Source organism: Hemitrygon akajei, chromosome 22 (genome assembly GCF_048418815.1).
Source record: "Hemitrygon akajei chromosome 22, sHemAka1.3, whole genome shotgun sequence".
NCBI lineage: Eukaryota > Metazoa > Chordata > Chondrichthyes > Myliobatiformes > Dasyatidae > Hemitrygon > Hemitrygon akajei.
The window spans coordinates 67209717-67231074 of record NC_133145.1 but is presented as its reverse complement, the minus strand read 5'-3'; the positions used below and the strand labels follow the sequence as shown (position 1 = coordinate 67231074).

General features: G+C 41.5%; 1 protein-coding gene across 2 annotated transcripts in view; it reads right to left on the bottom strand.

The window, feature by feature from the left end:
• Window positions 1–21358, bottom strand: part of LOC140714854 (monocyte to macrophage differentiation factor-like) — a 69163-nt gene that overhangs the window by 13650 nt on the left and 34155 nt on the right. For both annotated transcript variants that reach the window (XM_073026531.1, XM_073026532.1), the window contains exons 4-5: window positions 4797–4871; window positions 4024–4125 (exon numbers count right to left, since the gene is read on the bottom strand). In XM_073026531.1, the coding sequence (XP_072882632.1) occupies window positions 4024–4125; window positions 4797–4871 (177 nt within the window). The remainder of the gene's footprint in view (window positions 1–4023; window positions 4126–4796; window positions 4872–21358) is intronic.

Genomic DNA, 21358 nt, shown 5'->3' with positions numbered 1-21358 from the left:
AAAGAAAACAGTACATAGGATTATGAGCAAATTTATTAGCCTAACATGAGGAGATGTATTGTTAATTATTGTAGAAGGTGCCACACGTGCCAGGTGGTGGGAAAGCCAAATCAGGCCATCCCAAGGGTGCCCCTTCGGCCTATACCTGCTTTCGGTGAACCATTTTCCTGAGTCATAGTGGACTGTGTGGGACCATTACCAAAGACTGCAGCTGCTCGTCAGTATGTGCTGACTATTATGTGTGCTGCCTCTAGGTTCCCGGAGGCTGTGCCTTTTGGGAGCATAAGAGCAAACGTTGTGGTAAAGGCACTTGTCAAGTTTTTCACCATGGTAGGGTTACCTAAGAAGATTCAATCAGATCAGGGGAGTAACTTCATGTCCCACATATTCCAACGGATAGTTTCTGAGCTGGGAGCTAAACAAATTGTGTCCTCCGCATACCACCCGGAGTCTCAAGGGGCTTTGGAGCGGATCCACTCGACTTTGAAAACCATGATTAAATCCTACTGCCAGCAGAATAACAGGGACTGGGATGATAGATTGCCTCTATTGCTTTTTGCTGTGAGGGATACTATTCAGAAATCACTGGGGTTCAGCCCATTTGAGCTTGTTTACGGTCATAGGCCCAAGGGACCTCTGACCTTATTCAGAGAGCAGTGGTCTAACCCGAAAGTGCATGTCAGTGTGACAGACTATGTTCCGAAATTCCGCAAGAGGCTTAATAAGATATCCTTGCCAGGAAAAATTTACAAGATTCCCAAGTCAAAATGAAGCATTGGTATGATAAAACAGCACATGAATAGGTGTTTGAAGTTGGTGATAAGGTCCTGGTTTTGTTTCCCTTAGTGACCAGCCCCCCCGCAAGCAAGGTTCCAGGGTCCATATGAGGTAATTAAGAAGATTGACTCTTTGAACTATGTTATCAAAACTCCTGATAGATGCAAAGCTAATCAATTAGTTCACGTAAATATGCTCAAACCCTATCATGACTCTGAGATAGTACCCATCAGTGCTGTCATGAAAACAAATGAGGTTGTGGAATCTGATAACGAGGGGCAAGAGCATTTTAATAAGTTAAATATAGTGTCCACCAGACTGGAGAATTCCGTTATGTTGATCAACTTTACTGATAAGGTCTGTCACTTGGAGCCTACACAAAGAACGCAGGTGACAAAGTTAATTAACCGGCATAAGGATTTATGTCCAGATGTCCCTAGGCGGTGCACGATCGCAGTACATGATGTCATTGTAAATTCAGCCCAGCCCATTAAGCAACATCCCTACAGAATGAACTTAGAGAAAAGCAAATTGGTGGAAAAAGAAATTGAACATATGCTAGCTGCTGATATCATTAGGCGATCTACCTCGGACTGGGCGTCACCGTGCGTGATTGTTCCAAAACCGGACAGTAGTGTAAGATTCTGTACCGATTACAGGAAAGTAAATGCCATCACAAAGACCGATGCCTATCCATTCCCAAGAGTAGATGATTGCATTGATAGAGTGGGAAAGGCTAGGTACATCACGAAAATTGACTTGCTGAAAGGATATTGGTGTGTTCCTTTAACTGACAGGGCTAGAGAAATCTCAGCATTTGTCACACCATCAGGGTTGTATGAGTACAATGTTTTACCTTTTGGAATGAAAAATGCTCCAGGGACATTTCAAAGGAGGATTGACTCGGTAATTAAGAGGTTTAGAAAACACGGGCTTATATCAACGACTTTGTGATCTGGAGTGACACATGGGAAGAACACGTTGTGGCTGTGGAAAAACTGTTCAACTGGCTGTCTAAGGCCAATCTAACAGTGAACCTCGCCAAAAGTGAGTTCGGCCACGCTACTGTCACGTATCTGGGGTATGTAGTAGGTCAGGGGCAGCTGGCTCTGGTACAAGCTAAGGTGCAGGCTATTTCTGAGGTTCACCTTCCGACTGACAAGAAAGCTTTGAGAAGGTTTTTAGGAATGGTAGGGTATTACCGGAAGTTTTGAAAAAACTTTGCAGTTATCGCTCTTCCCCTTACCAAGCTCTAGGGAAAGAGTGTGAAATTTGTATGGACTGACCCTTGCAAAGAAGCCTTTGAGAGGCTGAAAACTATATTATGTTACCATCCTGTGCTCAAAGCACCTGGTTTTTCGAAACCCTTCTCTCTAGCAACGGTTGCTAGTGATGAGGCTGCCGGGGCCGTATTGCTACAAAAAGATTGGGAGGAAATTGAACACCCAGTGGCTTATTTCTCCAGAAAATTTAATGTACACCAGAAAAATTATTCCACTGTGGAGAAAGAATTACTAACACTTATTCTGGCTTTGCAACATTTTGAAGTTTATGTTTGTCCTGCACAGAAGCCGCTAATAGTTTACACTGACCATAATCCATTGGTATTTGTAACTAATATGAAAGATAAGAATAGAAGGTTGCTGAATGGGAGTCTGATTTTGCAAGAGTATGACCTCAAAATAAAACACGTAAAGGTACTGACAACGTGATAGCCGATTGTTTATCTAGATGTTAGAATTGAAATTATACCTGTTTTACTCTGTTAGCTGATGATTACCTATGTATTATATTAAACTCTGTAATTTACATTTAAGTTTAAATTTTTCCTCCATAAAAATTTCTTAAAAGGAGGGATGTGTGATGGGCAAACCGAGTTTGAAACGGGGTTCAGACTTGACACTATGAACTGTGCAGCTATTGAGAGACAGAGGGGGAGCCATCCAGCACAAATGAGAGAGAGAGAGAGAGAGAAGATTTAATGTTATGGTTCCTCTACTGATTGTTTACCTTTCTCCAAGGACACTTTGCCTGCTTGTTAAGATTCCTGCAGAGTGAGCAGGGCGGAGCCAGGTGTCTGGTGTCCAGCATGTGGAGATAAAAAGTAGGTCCGCTGGGACACAGACAGACACACCACGGGACACTGAAAGTGCTTTGTGCACCCACGTGAAGGTGGGGTTTTGGAGGATTGATTCAGGGAAATCGATCATGGCTCAGTGTGAAAAGGTGCAACCAGCGGGGAACTATTGATGTGTCCTCCCTTGCCTGGGTGATAGTTCCACCACTGAAGAACGGTCGTATGTATTATGGTCATAGTCGGTGACCACAACAAGACATCCGAAGACAACGGGAAGATCGACGGCAATGACATCACCTCTCATTATCTCCCTCTCTCTCCAATGTTACTCAACCAACTACCTCGAATTGAACTGAACTCTCTTCATCATATCATAAAGACTGTATCCATTTACCCCTAGGTTTGAAAGAGCCTAGTTTTGGTTCCTATTTCAACACTTCTGTATATACAAACGTTTGTATATATATCATTGCTAACCTGTTCATATATTGGCATCTATATTACTGTATTGTGTAGTTTACTAATAAACACTATTAGTTACTAGTAATACCAGACTCCAAAGTGTTTTCCATTTCTGCTGGCTCTTTAACCTGGTCATGGGGGTACGTGACACTATTCTCTGCACGAGTAGTGTTGGCAGGATCAGATTTTACTCTACCTACAAAAGTAGATCAGTACAGATGCTAGAAATCTGAATTTAAAACACAAAATGCTCAGCTGGTCAGGCAGCAGCAATAGAATTAGATTTCAGTCAATGAGTGTTTATCTCTGCAGCTGCAGCCTGATTTGTTGAACTTTTCTGCTATGTTCTGTTTTTATTTATTGTCTATCAATAATTGCGAATGGGAATGCAATGGTGAGCTGTTTCCTTGAATCACCAAATGCAGCTGATTAAGTTACTCTTGGTGTACTTAGTAGTTAATTCCAGGATTTAGGTCTAGCAACTATGAAAGGATTGTAAGGATGGAGTGAGACTTGGAAGGAATTGAAACTAATACTACTCTTTCCCACTCCCTGTACTTGAACTTGTAATGACAGGGGTCTGAGATGCTGATGCAGGACCTGCCAAGTTATTGCAACCCTGCAACCTTGGGGTTCTGAAGAGACACCAATGATCAAGCTGACCATTTTGCCCTAGTTGGAGATAACTTTACTAAAAAGCTGCTTACTGTTCATGGTATAAAAAGACGTAGATAGTGCCAGCAGCCGCCATAATCCAAATGAACCAACGCATGTGAGATGCCAGGGGCCCAAGCTCTCGGAGATTTAACCTGCAAAGGATATGACAGGGAATTGTAAATAGAATATGGTAAATGATGGGGTTCACGGTTCCTCTCTTCATTTGAAAGCAAAATCTGTTGAGTTATTGTAGTTATTATAGACCTCTAATACTTTACAATGGTGACTATTCTTCACACATTAATTTCAATAGCACTTAACGACTGTGGGGGGAAAATCAGTTAAACTGCTTCCAAATCCCTCTGGATGTAGCAGAAGTGTGGTAATTGGATTGCTTGTGCAGCTAACTCAGAACCAAGTGCATATGGCACTGACATCTTTCTCCGTCAGTTACCCATGTCTAAACACTTCATGTGTACCACCTCAGCTGATAAACTTTGTTGCGGCCCATTGACATACACCAAATGTCAGCAAAGAGAAGTCAAACTAAAGGGTATGTTGTAAATTTCAATTCTCCAGTTACACATACAAATTAATTTTACACTGCTGTGTTAAATTGTACCAGCCAGAGGTGGCACAGTAACATGCTGCATCTTCAGTTACCTCTCATTGCTCGCAGGAGGCCTCTATCATCCCTTAAACTACCAGTTCGTTCAACTCCATTAGGGTTAATTGCGATCTAGGTCTCTATATTGTTAAGGAACAAATTGGGTCTGTGCTCTCTTTAAGGTCCAGTGGACAGAAAGATGCTTTAAACACTCACCATGGTGCATAGGAAGACGCGATGAAGAAATAGATGACAATTCTGTCACACATGTGGAAGCACTGTTCCATCGTTCTGTCAACAGGACAAAAAAATAGTCACTAATAATCTACTTCCAGTCAATTCACACACACATCAGGCAGAACTGTCAGTAGGGGACAACGCCACACACAGCGTACAATTTCACACATAAATTACACAGGTCAGTGGTGTACAATATCACACACACGTTTGGTGGGTCAGCGGTATACAATATCACACACACGTTTGGTGGGTCAGTGGTGTACAATATCACACACGTTTGGTGGGTCAGTGGTGTACAATGTCACACACATGTTTGGTGGGTCAGTGGTGTACAATATCACACACACGTTTGGTGGGTCAGTGGTGTACAATATCACACACACGTTTGGTGGGTCAGTGGTGTACAATATCACACACACGTTTGGTGGGTCAGTGGTGTACAATGTCAAACACACGTTGGGTGGGTCAGTGGTGCACAATATCACAGACAAATTGCACAGGTCAATGGTGCACAATATCACACACACGTTGGACAGGTCCATAAGACACAGAAGCAAAATTAGGCTACTTGGCCCATCAAGTCTGCTTCACCATATAATTATGACTGATCTTTTTTCTCCTCCCCTCAGCATACTCCCTGGCTTTCTCCATGTAATCTTTGATGCCGTGTCCAATCAAGAACCTATTAAGCTCTGCCTTAAATACTTCCAAAGACCTGGCCTCCACACTACCCTCCGGCTAAAGAAATTTCTCCACATCTCTATTTTAAATGAACGCCCATCTATCCTGAGGCTGTGTGCTCTTGTCCTGGACATCCCCAACATGGGAAACATCCTTTCCACATCTACTCTGTCTAGGCCTTTCAGCATTCAAAAGGTTTCAATGAGATCCCCCCTCATCCTTCTGAATTCCAGTAAGTACAGACCTAGAGCTATCAAACGTTCCTTATTTGATAACCTTTTCATTCCCGGAATCATCCTTGTGAACCTTCTCTGAATCATCTCCAATGCCAGCACATCTTTTCTTAGATGAGGAGCCCAAAACCTGAGGTGAGGCCTCACCAGTGCCTAATAAAGCCACAGCATCACATTCCTGCTCTTGTATTCTAGACCTCTTGAAATGAATGCTAATATTGCATTTGCCTTCCTCACCACCGACTCAACCTGCAAGTTAACCTTTAGGGTGTTCTGCACAAGGACTCCCCAAATCCCTTTGCTTCTCAGATTTTTGAATTTTCTCCCCACTTAGAAAACAGTCTGCACATTTATTTCTGCAACCAAAGTGCATGACCATGCATTTTCCAATATTGTATTTCATTTGCCACTTTCTTGCCCATTCTCCTAATCTGTATAAGTCCTTCTGCAGCCTACCTGTTTTCTCACCATTACCTGCTCCTCCACCAATCTTTGTATCACCTGCAAACTTGGCCAGAAAGCCATTTATTCCATCATCTAAATCACTGATATACAGCATAAAAAGAAGAGGTCCCCACACTGATCCACGCGGAACACCACTAGTCACCGGTTGCCAACCAGATAAGGATCCTTTTATTTCTACTTGCTGTCTCCTACCAATCAGCCAGTGCTCTAACCATGCAAGTAACTTTCCTGTAATACCATGGGCTCTTAACTTGGTAAGCAGCCTCAGGTTTGGCACCTTGTAAAAGGCCTTCTGAAAGTCCAAATATACAACATCTACTGCATCCCCTTTATCTATTCTACTTGTAATCTCCTCAAAGAATTCCAACAGGTATGTCAGGCAAGAATTCCCTTAAGTAAACCATGCCCATTTGTCCTAACTTTTCTGTGTACCAAGTACTCCATAACCTCATCCTTAATAACTGACTCCAACATCTTCTCAACTACTGTCAGGCTAACTAGTCCATAATTTCCTTTCTGCGGCCTTCCTCCCTTCTTAAAGAGTGGAGTGACATTTGCAATTTTCCAGTCGTCTGGTACCATGCCAGAGTCTAAAGATTGTTGAAAGATCATTACTGGTTCCAGTGACGCCATCGTCCAGAATGGCAGCTTGTCAATAGTTCCTCCGGAAAAACGCATATTTTGTCCCATTAATCCATCAAATATAAGATCTTTCAAAAATATCTGAATTGATAAGGGGGGCAAGAATGGAGATAAAAAAGCATCACTGCGGAGCCTATGGATGAGAGGGGTGCAGCGAGCGTCTCTCCTACATGAATGCATGGTAGCGAGACTGACGATGGGCCTCGTTCAGGTGAAACGGCAAATATGATAAAAATTCTGGAAGAGATACGGGGATTCCGAAAAGATATAAAACAGCAACTAAATGATATCAAGTCAAAGCTCACCAACGTCAATCAAAAAATAATGGTGGCAGAGACACGAATTAAGAAGGTGGAAGATCACGTGCAAAATGTGCAATGGATACTAAGTAAGATGATAAAAATATTAAATCAACAAGAAAGTAAACTGCTTGACCAGGAGGGAAGATCACGGCAGAAAAATATCAGGATATACAATGTTCCTGAAGGAGCGGAGGGTTTGTCTATGATGGAGTTTGTATGCAAGTTGCTGCGGGACGCGTTAGAGATTCCTTCAACTATCGAGCTTGAAATTGAGAGGGCGCATTGTGCACTTGCACCACAGCCTACTGGAGACAGAGAAGATAAGCCACGCTCAATAGTAATTAGATTCCTTCAATACAATACCAAGGTGGATATTCTATGAAGGGCCTGGGAAAGAAGAGGGTGTTTTTGGACTGGAAACTAATATATTTTGATCAAGATTACCCTCCGGTGGTCCTGCAGAAACGTAAAGAATACTCTGAAGTAAAGCAAATATTAAAGCAAGGAAAGATTAGATTCCAAACTCTGTACCCTGCTAAACTGCGAATGTTTTATGAAGATGGGATCCAACTGTATCAGACAGTGGAAGAGGCGACTACATACATGAAGGCCAGAGGGTTGCCCGTCAGCATGATCAAACCGAGGGAAAGCCTGGCTGAGCAGTTATCCCGCTCTGCTTGGGAAATAGTGCGAGAATCGAGAAAGCAGGGGACGGGAGGAGGGCGAGAGAAGTGTATCAGGAAGAGACTGTGAAGACAGACCTCATCCCCTCCAGAAGAGCCAAAAGGTTTAACTAACTTTAAAAATGTTGATAAGCTAAACGGAAGCAAAAATAGACAGTGCTATACCTATCACAAGAAATACTTATTATAATGTGTATTTTATATTACTCAATTATTCTTTTTTATTCATTCATTCACTCACTCACTCGTTTTCCCCCACCTAAATGAGAATGTATATATGGGAGGAATACACAGGGAAGTCTTTTCTGTGTAATGGACATAGATTTCTTCACTTACATTTCTCGGTACTGCAATGGAGGCCCTCAACTCACAGGGAGGAGGGGCCATCCCCCACAGCTAGACGTTTCCTCTAGCTCAACCCAGGGTCATCTACTAGCGACTTCAGCCTTGGAATCACATCTTCATTGCCTTTTTTTATTATTCGCATTTCTTGGTTCTTATTTGTTCAGGGAGTAGATTGATTAAGTTTTATTCTGCTAATTTCAATGATATATTGACAGATAAATACACATGGCTAAGGACAAAGTAAAATTCATTTCTTTTAATGTCAATGGGCTGTTAAATCCAATCAAACATAGTAAAATTCTATCCAAAATGAAAAAAGAACAAGCACATGTAGTATATTTACAGGAAACTCACTTAAGTGATAATGAACATGGAAAACTAAAGAGCATGGGCTTCACCAATTTGTTTTTCTCTTCATATAAATCAGGACATAGGAGTTGTTATTCTTATCTCAAGCAAGCTAAATTTTGAAAAAGTATTCAAAATGGGAGATAAGGAAGCCAGATACATTTTGGTAAGGGGGAATATAGACAGAAATTCAGTTACTCTATTGAATATATACGCACCCACAGAAAGTGATATTAGTTTCTTTCAGAAGATTACTAATATTATGGTAACGGAAACATACGTGGGGGAGACTCCCCCACTCCTGATACGTGGGGGAGACTTAAATTTACAATTACAACCAAAGTTAGACTCTTCCCATAGAAAAACCTATGAAACAAAATCCTTACATAAGAAAGTTAATACACTTTTTGAGGATTTTGGTTTAATTGAAATATGGAGGGAACTTTCCCCAACAGAAGGGATTACACTCATTATTCTGTCCTCCATTCTGTATATATAAGAATACACTATTTCATAATATTTGGAAAAGACAAAGACAAAATAAACACCTGTGGAATTGGGACAATAGATGTAAGTGACCATGCACCTATATATTTATCTGTTGATTTTGACCTACAACCAAAGAATACTATTTGGAAACTAAATTCAAGTCTACTCAACGATCCCTACTTTAAGTAACAAATTAAAAAAGAAATTGGTCTTTACTTAGAATTCAATGATAATGGAGAGGTTTCACCTCCCATTCTATGGGATACTCTGAAGGCTGTCTTAAGAGGGAAAATTATAGTGATATCTTCATATAAGAAAAAAAGGAATAAAACATTAGAGGAATTACAAAACAGGCTGAAGGAACTAGAAAAAAAAACAAATTGAATTTGGCACAGGATACATTAGAGGAAATTTTAAAAATTAGGAATAAAATCAATAGTTTGGCTATGCAAGAAATCAGGAAAAAATTTAATGTTTCTGAAACAGAGACAGTATGAAAGTGGATCTAACTCTATGAAAATACTGGCGTGGAAACTGAAAAAAAAAGCAGAAAATACAATTCATAGAATTAAGGATCCAAGAACAAAAATGATATAAAATAAGCTAAGTGAAATTCAAGAAGCTTTTGAAGTGTTTTACAAAACTTTATATTCCAAAGTTACAGGGGGAAGCATAACCCAAACTGACTCCTTCCTGAATTCTCTAGAGTTACCCACCTTACGTGAAGAACAAAATAGAACAATGACTGCTGACATAACTTAAGTGAACTAAAAGCTGCAATTAGAGGCTTAAATTAAGCAAGTCACCAGGATCAGATGGGTATACGGCAGAGTGGTACAAAGAATTTAAAAATGAGTTAATTCCTGTCTTACTCCCCACACTGAACTGGGCTCTAAAAAAGGCACAAATGCCACCCAGCTGGAAGAAAGCGATAGCTATACCGAAAGAAGGCAAGGATAAAATGGAATGTGGGTCATTTAGACCAATATCTGTTCTTAATGTAGATAATAGATTATTTACCTCCATCATGGCCAAATGATTATAAGAGTTTCTACCCATACTGATACACAACAATTAGACAGGTTTTATACAACAACGCCGAACACAAGACAATATACCAAGGACACTTCACATTATGGATAATATACAAAAAAATAAAAGCAATAATGATAAGCGTGAACGTTGAAAAGGCATTTGATTTGGTTAATTGGAATTTTCTTTACAGAGTTTTACATAGATTTGGTTTCCATCACACAATTATTAAAACTATACTGGTACTATATGTCAACCCTACTGCTAGGATTAAAATCAATGGATACTTATCAAATAGTTTTACCCTAGAAAGGGGCACAAGACAGGGTTGTGTATAGTCACCACTACTCTTCGCATTATATCTAGAACCATTAGCTCAATACATCAGAGAAAATGAAGATATCGGGGGGGGGGGGGCAGAACATAAATTGTTCTGTTACGCGGATGACATTTTGATCTACAGTCGGCCTTCCTTATCCGCAAATTCCGCATGCACGAATTCAACCAACCACAAATCACGAAAACCCGGAAGTGCTCTTCCAGCACTTGTTGTTCAAGCACGCAGACTTTTTTTTCTTGTCATTATTCCCTAAACAATGCAGTATAACAACTATTTTACATAGCATTTACATTGTATTAGGTAGTATAAGTAATCGAGAGATGATTTAAAGTATACGGGAGGATGTGCATGGGTTATCGTGGATCCGGATCGAAAAAATTCGGAAGTTCTCTTACTAAGTAAGTCAGAACAGGTACATCCGGTATTATTTAGCGTCAGTTAGTCAAACGTTTGACTTAGTATATAGTATGTATTTTACCTTTCTATGCATATAAAACGCTTAAGAATGTATGTTTCAGCGCCGGGCTCGGGAACATAAGTTCCCGAGTTTGATCTAATGACAGATCGCTCCAGAGTGCACTCTCCACCATGCCAGGTTGATGTGGATGATCAAAAACCCAAAACCCAATAATTAAACCACTGCGTTGCTTCGTAATAATTGTAGCTTTCATCGGGGCAGGGCCTTTCTCACTTTATCCTTTAAAATTGTTCCGATCGTTGACCAATGTAGCCTAACGCTTTTCCAATGACCAATGGCGTTTCACCTCTTTCCGATCACTTTTATTATTTCCACTTTATTTTCAATCGTGATTGTGATTATTTTCGTGAACAGAAACACTGCGCATTCAGAGCTCTGGCACCGGGTCCTAATGTCCACCGCACTGAGACAGGTCTGGGGTTCCGCTGGGTCTTAAGATCCACCGCATTAAGACAGGTTGAATAAGGATCCACGAATCTTGGTATCCGCGAGTGGTCCCGGAACCAATCCCTCGCGGATAAGGAGGGCAGACTGTATCTAAGGGAACCAACATACTCTTTACCTAAATTGATGCAATCCATTGAACAATATGGTCAATTATCAGGATACAAGATCAACATAGAGAAAACCCAATTACTTTCATATAACTATAGTCTACCAAGGGAAATTGTAAGTAGATATCCCTGGGCATGGCAAACAGAGTCTTTCAAATATTTGGGCATTATTATGCCAAATGATTTGGCAATATTATCAGAAGGCAATTATCAGCCTATATATACAAAAAATAAGGAAGATATAACAAGATGGAACCTAATTCCTTTATTTAGTCTCAGTTCAAGGATTGAATCTATTAAAACGAATATACTGCCCCAACTATTATATCTCTTTTAGACCCTACCAATAGAGATTAATCAAAATCAATTCAATGAATGGAACAAAATTTTAATAAGATATATTTGGCAAGGTAAAAGGCCTAGAGTTTGTCTCAAAACTTTGCAATTAGCCAAGGAAAATGGGGGATGGGGCCTACCTTCTCTTAGAGATTACTATTTTGCAGCACAGTTGAGAGCTGTGATATGTTGGTGCAACCCATCATATGAAGCTCGATGGAAAACCATTGAGGAGGGGATACTTCCCATCCCCATACAGGCAATTTTGGCTGATAACAACCTACAAAGGTACATAAATACTATGGATAACCCCTGGGTGAAATGGACTCTTAAAATACGGAAAACTATTACAAAAGACTATAAACTAGAGGGAGATATTGCAATTTTTAAATGCTGTGCATATGACTCAGATTTTACACCAAATAAACTGGATGCTAGATTTAAGGACTGGACAGCTAAAGGAATAACAGTTCTTTGCAATACAATGAAAGAAGGAATACTGTTCAGCTTTGAAATGCTTAAAGAGAAACACTTATTAGAAAAACAAGACTTTTATCGGTATTTAAAGATGCAACAATATGTTAGTAGGACGGTTAAAAATGTAACCAAGGCAAGCACATGTTTGATAGAGCTATTTAGAAAAGCATATAATTCAGATAACAGTAGTAGAATCATTTCAAGCGTGTATAAGGGTTTGTCAAATCTTAAAACACATTCGACTTCATACATTAAAACAAAATGGGAGAAGGAAGGAGGGATAATTATATCTGCGGAAGAATGGACAATAATATAGAGGTATCAATGGAAGTGTACCAGTTCACAGAAATGGAGGGAGTTTGGATGGAAAAACTTGATAAGATATTTTATTACACCCTTTCAGAAGTCTCATTATGATAGTAACCTCCCTGTCTGCTGCAGAAATTGTGGAAATCAAAATGCAAACCATTATCATATTTTCTGGGAATGCCCTGTTAACAAAAACTATTGGAGTGGGATACACAATGCCCTATAAGACATCTTTAAATGTGAAATACCCTTAGAAAATAAGACCATATATTTTGGGTATATACCTCAAGAATAGTTGAAAAGATATAAATATTTAATGAATATACTGCTGGTGGCTGGTAAAAAGACTCTTACCAGGAAATGGTTATCACAGGAGAGCCCAACCTTAAATGCATGGATGGACAGTACAATTGACATTTACAAAATGGAGAAGATAACAGCATCTGTTAATCATAAGTTAGAACAATTTGATTCATACTAGGAAAAATGGTTTAACTACATAACAGCTCATAGGCCTGATTTTATCCTCACAAATCAGTATGTTGTAAAAAAAATCACTCCCTACTTGTACATAGTTTTCTCCTTTCACTTGTTCTTTCTTTCCTCTCTTTTCTATAAGTGTATACCTCAGATAAATATTACGTGGAGATTTGTGGCATAATCATATAGTCATATATACGTGTACAATATCTGAAATACATCTTATGGAAATGTTTGTTTGATGATGAACTTCAATAAAAAATAAATTACAAAAGGAAAGATCATTACTAATGCCTTCACAACCTCTTTCAGAACCCTAGGGTACAGTTCATCTGGCCCAGGTGACTTATATATGCTAAGGTCTTTCAGCTTTTTGAGCACCTTCTCCCTTGTAATAGTGACTGCACTCACTTCTCCTCCCTCGCACCCTTCAATATTTCCACAGTGAAGACTGATGCAAAATACTCGTTAGTTCAGCTGCCATCTCCTTGTCCCCTGTTATTATTTCTCCAGCCTCATTTTCTAGAGGTCCTATATCCTCTCTCATCTTTACATACTTGAAAAAGCTTTTACTATCCACTTTGATATTGTTTGCTAGGTTGCTTTCATATTTCATCTTGTCCCTCCTAATGATTCTTCTAGTTGCTCTCTGTAGGGTTTTAAAAGCTTCCCTATCTTCCCGCTAATTTTTGCTTTGTTGAATGCCCTCTCTTTTGCTTTTACATTAGATTTGATGTCCCATGTCAGCCACAGTTGTACTATTTTGCCATTTGACTATTTTGTGGCAACCCACTTCCCAGCGCACTCGAACCGGCTCACAAAGCGGCGCGCGTCAGCATTGAGGCAAGTCCCAAAGAGGGCGCCAAGCCTGCTTCACCAGCAAGAGGAAGAACCCGCAGCAGTCCTGGGCAGACTACGCGAGAGGCTCGGTAACCTGGCCCCCATACCCACTTCACAGCATGGGCAGAACCCGACCTGCGTACCCAAAGACCTGCAAAACTGTAAGTTCGTTTTTGTATGACAGGGCGGACATCGGGCACCGCTACAGCAGCCCAACAAGGGGCCGTTTACAGTGATCAGAAACAACGGGTCCACATTCGTGCTGGACATTGGGGGAAAAGAGGAGGTTTTCACAGTGGACCGACTAAAACCGGCCCATGTGGACTTGATGCAGCCGGTCGAGATTCAGGCACCGTGGCGCAGAGGCAGACCTCCCAAACAGAGTCTGACCCAGACTGTGGACATTGGGGGGGTGTATCGCCGGTTCTGGGGGGGTTATGTGGCGACCCACTTCCCAGCGCACTCGAACCGGCTCACAAAGCAGCGCGTGCCGGCATTGAGGCAGGTCCCGAAGAGGGCGCCAAGCCTGCTTCACCAGCAAGGGGAAAAGCCCGCGTGCGGGAGAGGACTGTGAATACGCAGCCCGGGGAGGGCGGGATCAGGAAGGCTTTAAAGCGAGGCCGCGAAGTTTGAATAAACCTCTTTTGCAACTGCAGCTCATCAACTCCGTGTCGTTATTTCAGCGCTGCGTGTAGCACACTGCTACAATTTCTTCATTTTTGGAATACACCTATCCTGCGCCTTCCTCATTTTTTCCAGAAACTCATGCCATTGCTACTCTGCCAGCATTTCCTACTTCTGCCAACTCTTCTCTCATGCCATTGTAATTTCCTTTATTCCACTGAAATACCGCTCCGCCAGATTTTACTTTCTCCCTATCAAATTTCAAGTTGATCATATTGTGATCACTGGTTGCTATGGGTTCTTTGACCTTAAACTCCCTAATCCCCTCTGGTTCATTACATAACACCCAATCCAATATAGCTAATCCCTAGTTAGCTCAATAACAAACTGCCCTAAAAAGCCATCTTGTAGGCATTCAACAAGCACACTCTCTTAGGACCCATTACTTAACCGATTTTCCCAATCAATGTGCATGTTGACATCTCCCTTTCATAACATTGCCCTTTTGACATGACTATTCTATTTCCCATTGTAATCTGTGGTCCACTTCCCAGCTACTGTTGGGAGGCCTGTATATATCTGCCATCAGTGTCCTTTTACTCTTGCAGTTTCTTAACTCAACTCACAAGGATTCAACATCTTCCGATCCCATATCACATCTTTCTAATGATTTGATGCCATTCTTTACTACCAGAGCCATGCCACCCCTTCTGCCTACCTCCCTATCTCTATGATACAAGATGTAACAAGACATTCAAATCCCATCTATAATCATCCTTCAAGCACGATTCAGTGATGGCCACAACATCATACCTGACAATCTATAATAGTGCAACAGATGTCAGGTCTCTCAGTGGGAGAGCATTTTGGAGATAGTGATCACAATTCTATCTCCTTTACCATAGCATCGGAGAGAGATAGGAACAGACAAATTAGGGAAACGTTTAATTGGAGTAAGGGGAAATACAAGGCTATCAGGCAGGAACTTGGAAGCATAAACTGGAAACAGATATTCTCAGGGAAACGAACCGAAGAAATGTGGCAAATGTTCAGGGGATATTTGCATGGGGTTCTAAGTAGGTATGTTCCAATGAGACATGGAAAGGATGGTAGGGTACAAGATCCATGATGCACAAAGGCTGTTGTAAATCTAGTCAAGAAGAAAAGTTTACAAAAGGTTCAAAAAACTACATAATGATATGAATTTAGAAGATTATAAGGCTAGCAGGAAGGAGCTTAAGAATGAAATTAGGAGAGGCAAAAGGGGGCCATGAGAAGGCCTTGGTGAACAGGATCATATAATCATATAACAATCACAGCACGGAAACAGGCCATCTCGGCCCTCCTAGTCCGTGCTGAACTCTTAATCTCACCTAGTCCCACCTACCCGCACTCAGCCCATAACCCTCCACTCCTTTCCTGTCCATATACCTATCCAATTTTACCTTAAATGACACAACTGAACTGGCCTCTACTCATTCCACACAGCTATCACTCTCTGAGTAAAGAAATACCCCCTCGTGTTTCCCTTAAACTTTTGCCCCCTAACTCTCAAATCATGTCCTCTCGTTTGAATCTCCCCTACTCTCAATGGAAACAGCCTATTCACGTCAACTCTATCTATCCCTCTCAACATTTTAAATACCTCGATCAAATCCCCCCTCAACCTTCTACACTCCAATGAATAGAGACCTAACTTGTTCAACCTTTCTCTGTAACTTAAGTGCTGAAACCCAGGTAACATCCTAGTAAATCGTCTCTGCACTCTCTCTAATTTATTGATATCTTTCCTATAATTCGGTGACCAGAACTGTACACAATATTCCAAATTTGGCCTTACCAATGCCTTGTACAATTTTAACATTACATCCCAACTTCTGTACTCAATGCTCTGATTTATAAAGGCCAGCGTTCCAAAAGCCTTCTTCACCACCTTATCTACATGAGACACCACCTTCAGGGAACTATGCACTGTTATTCCTAGATCTCTCTGTTCCACTGCATTCCTTAATGCCCCACCATTTACCCTGTATGTTCTATTTGGATTATTCCTGCCAAAATGTAGAACCTCACACTTCTCAGCATTAAACTCCATCTGCCAACATTCAGCCCATTCTTCTAACCGGCATAAATCTCCCTGCAAGCTTTGAAAACCCACCTCATTATCCACAACACCTCCTACCTTAGTAGAAAAACCCCAAGGCATTCCACAAGTATGTGAAGAGCAAGAGGATAAGATGTGAGAGAATAGGACCAAATCAAGTGTGACAATGGAAAAATGTGTATGGAACCAGAGGAAATAGTAGAGGTACTTAATGAATAATTTGCTTCAGTGTTCACTACGGAAAAGGGCCTTGACGACTGTAGGGATGACTTGCAGTGGACCGAAAAGCTTGAGAATGTAGATATTAAGAAAGAGGATGTGATGGAGCTTTTGGAAAGCATCAAGTTGGATAATTCACTGGGACCAGACGGGATGTACCCCAGTGGGGATGAAGCGAGTGAGGAGATTGCTGACCCTCTCCAATGATCTTTGCATCATCAATGAGGACGGGAGAGGTTCTGGAGGATCGGAGGGTTGCGGATGTTGTTCCCTTATTCAAGAGAGGGAGTAGAGATAGCCCAGAAAATTATAGACCAGTGAGTCTTACTTCAGTGGTTGGTAAGTTGATGGAAAAGATCCTGACAGGCAGGTGTTACAATCCAGCAACAATTAATATATGACTGAAACAGGGTTTTTATAACAAATAAAACATTTATTAAACACAGTAAAAACCCACAAGTAAACAAACGACTAACGTAACCGGAAATCAGCTGCGATACGACAGCTCGAACAGTTCTTAAAGCGGTAATGCGAAAAATCCAAAATAATTTCACAGTCCGTTAAAGGAGAGGCTTTCCTTGATAATAAATTCTCTTTCGTGGCGTTACTGCTTAGCCCAGTCGAAGTATGCTTCTATCAAAGGATTTACGGTGAAGAAAAATGAAACGGCTTAAAGGCACTGACCTTTCTTTGGCAAAACTTTGCCCAACCCTCTATTCTTCTGGCAGAACAGGAGTTATCATGGGCATAGCTGATGAATTCTTTCCAAATGAGAATCAAACAAGGTCGAACCTGCTTTACCGTCGAAATCAACTTTCCTTGATCATTAACTTCTCGAACTTCAAATCTTCACTCTCCAATGACTGGACTGGCAGTATTATGGCAAAACTGCCGGCAATAACCTTTGACTTAAGGGAGAAAATAAAACTCCACTTTTAAATGAAACTGCGTCATAACATAGGAATACGCAGCAACATGGAGTCACTACCAAATTCAACTACGGACTGCCCATGTCACAGGGTGGGGTTCTCCTTTTATACCTTGTTTTAAAAAAACTATCACATGACCTCTCACCAACGGGAAAATGACGTCATTCCCCCATCACAAGACCATTACCTCATGTCCAGCATAGCCTCAATTACATCACTGTCACATGACAGGTACAAGATACCCACGGGTACGTAACACAGGAATTATGAACATTTGGAGAGGCATAATATGATTAGGAATAGTCAGCATGGTTTTGTCAAAGGCAAGTCGTGCCTTACAAGCCTGATTGAATTTTTTCAGGATGTGACTAACACATTGATGAAGGTAGAGCTGTAGATGTAGTGTATATGGATTTTAGCAAGGCATTTCATAAGGTACCCCATGCAAAGCTTATTGAGAAAGTAAGGAGGCACAGGATCCAAGGGAAAATTGCTTTGTGGATACAGAACTGGCTCGCCCATGGAAGGCAAAGAGTGGTTGTAGACGGGTTATTTTCTGCAGGGAGGTCGGTGACCAGTGGTGTGCCTCAGGGATCTGTTCTGGGATCCCTACTCTTTGTGATTTTTATAAATGACCTGGATGAGGAAGTGGAGGGATGGGTTAGTAAATCTGCTCATGACACAAAGGTTGGGGGTGTTGTGGATAGTGTGGAGGGCTGTCAGAGGTTACAATGGGACATTGATAGGATGTAAAACTGGGCTGAGAAGTTGCAGATGAAGTTCAACCCAGTTAAGTGTGAGGTGGTTCATTTTGGTAGGTCAAATATCATGGCAGAATATAGCATTAATGGTAAGATTCTTGGCAGTGTGGAGGATCAGAGGGATCTTGGAGTCTGGAGTCCATAGGACACTGAAAGCTGCTACGCAGGTTGACTCTGTGGTTAAGAAGGCATACAGTGCATTGGCCTTCATCAATCGTGGGATTGAGTTTAAGAGCCGAGAGGTAATGTTGCAGCTATTTAAGACCCTGGTCAGACCCCACTTGGAGTACTGTGCTTAATTCTGGTCGCCTCACTATAGGAAGGATGTGGAAACCATAGAAAGGGTGCAGAGGACATTTCCAAGGATGTTGCCTGGATTGGGGAACATGCCTTATGAGAATAGGTTGAGTGAACTCGGCCTTTTCTCCTTGGAGTGACGGAAGAAGAGAAGTGACCTAATAGAAGTGTACAAGATAATGAGAGGTATTGATTGTGTGGATAGTCAGAGGCTTTTCCCAAGGGCTGAAATGGCTAACACGAGAGGGCATAGTTTTAAGGTGTTTGGAAGTAGGTACAGAGGAGATGTCAGGGTTAAGTTTTTTTTACGCAGAGAGTGGTGAGTGTGTGGAATGGGCTGCCGGCGGCGGTGGAGGAGGTGGAAATGATAGGGTCTTTTAAGAGACTCCTGGATGGCTGCATGGAGCTTAGAAAAATAGAGGGCTATAGAGAAAGCCTGGGTAGTTCTAAGGTAGGGACATATTCGGCACCGCGTTGTGGGCCAAAGGGCCTGTATTGTGCCGTATGTTTTCTACGTTTCTGGGTAACAAGATCATCCACTTATTTTTTATACTCCATGCATTGAGATACAACACTTTGAGCACTGTACTTGCTACCCATTTTGATTCTGCATCCCTAATGAACTGATACTCACCCTGTTGGCTGCAATTTTAACCAAGCACCTGCTTGCCCTTCCTGATAGTCAGACTGCGTGCTATCTTTGCTTTTTTTACCATCTGCCTTATTCAGGTTCAGGTGCTCCCCATCACTTTTGTGCAGGTCATACCTCCCCCAGAAGAGATCCCAATGATCCAAGAACAGGAAGCACAGCCCCATGCACCAGCTTCTCAATCGCGCGTTAATCTGCCAAATCATCCTGTTTCTATCCTCACTGGTGCGTGGCACAGGCAGCAATCCAGGAATTACTACCCTGGACGCCCTGATTCTCAGCTTTCTGCCTAGTTCTCTAAATTCTTTTTGCAGGACCTATTTGCTTCTCCTTCCTATATCATTGGTACCTGACTACATGCCCTCCTCCTCCAAAATGCCGTGGATGTGATCCAGACGTCCATAAACATGACCCTGAGAGGCAAGATGCCATTCAGGTGTCCCATTCGCTCCTGCCTGTTCCTCTATCGAGTCCCCTATCACTACCACTATCTTCTGCCTCTTTTTCTTCCGCACCATGGACCCATGCTCAGTGCCAGCAACCTGGTTTCTGTGGCATTCCCCTGGAAGGTCATCCCCCACAACAGTATACTTATTATTGTCAGTGGTGTACAATACATGGACAAGTCAGTGGAGTACAATATCCCACTCACATCGGATAGGTTATTGGTGTACAATATCACACACAAATTAGATAGCTCAATGGTGTCACAATATCACACAAAAATTGGACAGATCAATGGTGTAAAATATCACATACACATTGGGCAGGTTAGTGGTGTACAATATCACACAAAAATTGCAGATGGTTTTGCTTTGGTTCTGTCCTGTCCTCAAGATTTCTTATCCAGGCAAGTGGACATTATTGCATCAAGTTTCCCACTTGTGTCTTATAGATGGTATAAAACATGGTGGTGTTACTCACTGCAGAATACTCAGCCTCTCATCTGTATTTGAAGCTATGGCATTCATCTTGCTGGTGAAGTTGAGTGTCTGGTCAATGGTGAACCTCTGGGTGCTGACAATGAATGTTTGTTAAAAATAATGGCACTGACTGTCAAGGGTAGGATCCTTTTTGAAGATGGCCACTGCCCGGCATGGTTGTGTAAGCAATGTTACCTGCCCCCTTTCAGCCCATGCCTCAATGTTGTCTAGGTCATGCTGCATGCTGAGAAATTGTGAATGGAAATGGACATCGTGCAATTATCAGCACACATTCCCACTTCTGACCTTCTAATGGAAAGATCAGAAATGAAGATGAAATAATGGATGAATCTAGGACAGCAAACTGAGGAACTCCTCTAGGTCCAGGGGCTGGGATGACTGATCTCCAACAAGCACAACTTTTGAGTCTAAGTTTGAGTAGAGGTGAATGAGAGCAGGGGTTAAGTTGGGTATGGAGAAGAACTGAAAATATGTGGAAGCTAACTCACAGAATGAGAAATTAGTGCATCGTTTAGAGATGGTATTTGAGGGTTTTAATCACTAAACAGGATTACTACAGCGAACAACATACACCAAATGGAGGAGTTCAGCAGGTAAAGCAGCATCTACGGAAAAGAGTAAACAGTCAATGATTTGGGCCAAGACTCTTCTTCGGGACTGAGAAGAAAAGGGGGAAGATGCTGAATTAAAAGGTGGGTGGAGGGGGAAGATGTTAGCTGAAAGGTGATAGATGAAGCTAGGTGGGTGAGAAAGGTCAAGGGCTGGAGAAGAAAAAATATGATAGGAGAGGAGTGTGGACAATAGGAGAAAGGGAAGGAGCTGGGGGACCCAGAGAGAAGTAATAGGCAGGTAAGAAGAAGTAAAAGGAACATATCATTTGTTCATCTGGTTGTAAAGGAATTAGTTATCACACTTTCAACATCAAATTTATCCTCAACTCAAAAAAAAAAGCTTGTTTGATTCATAGTACCCTTATT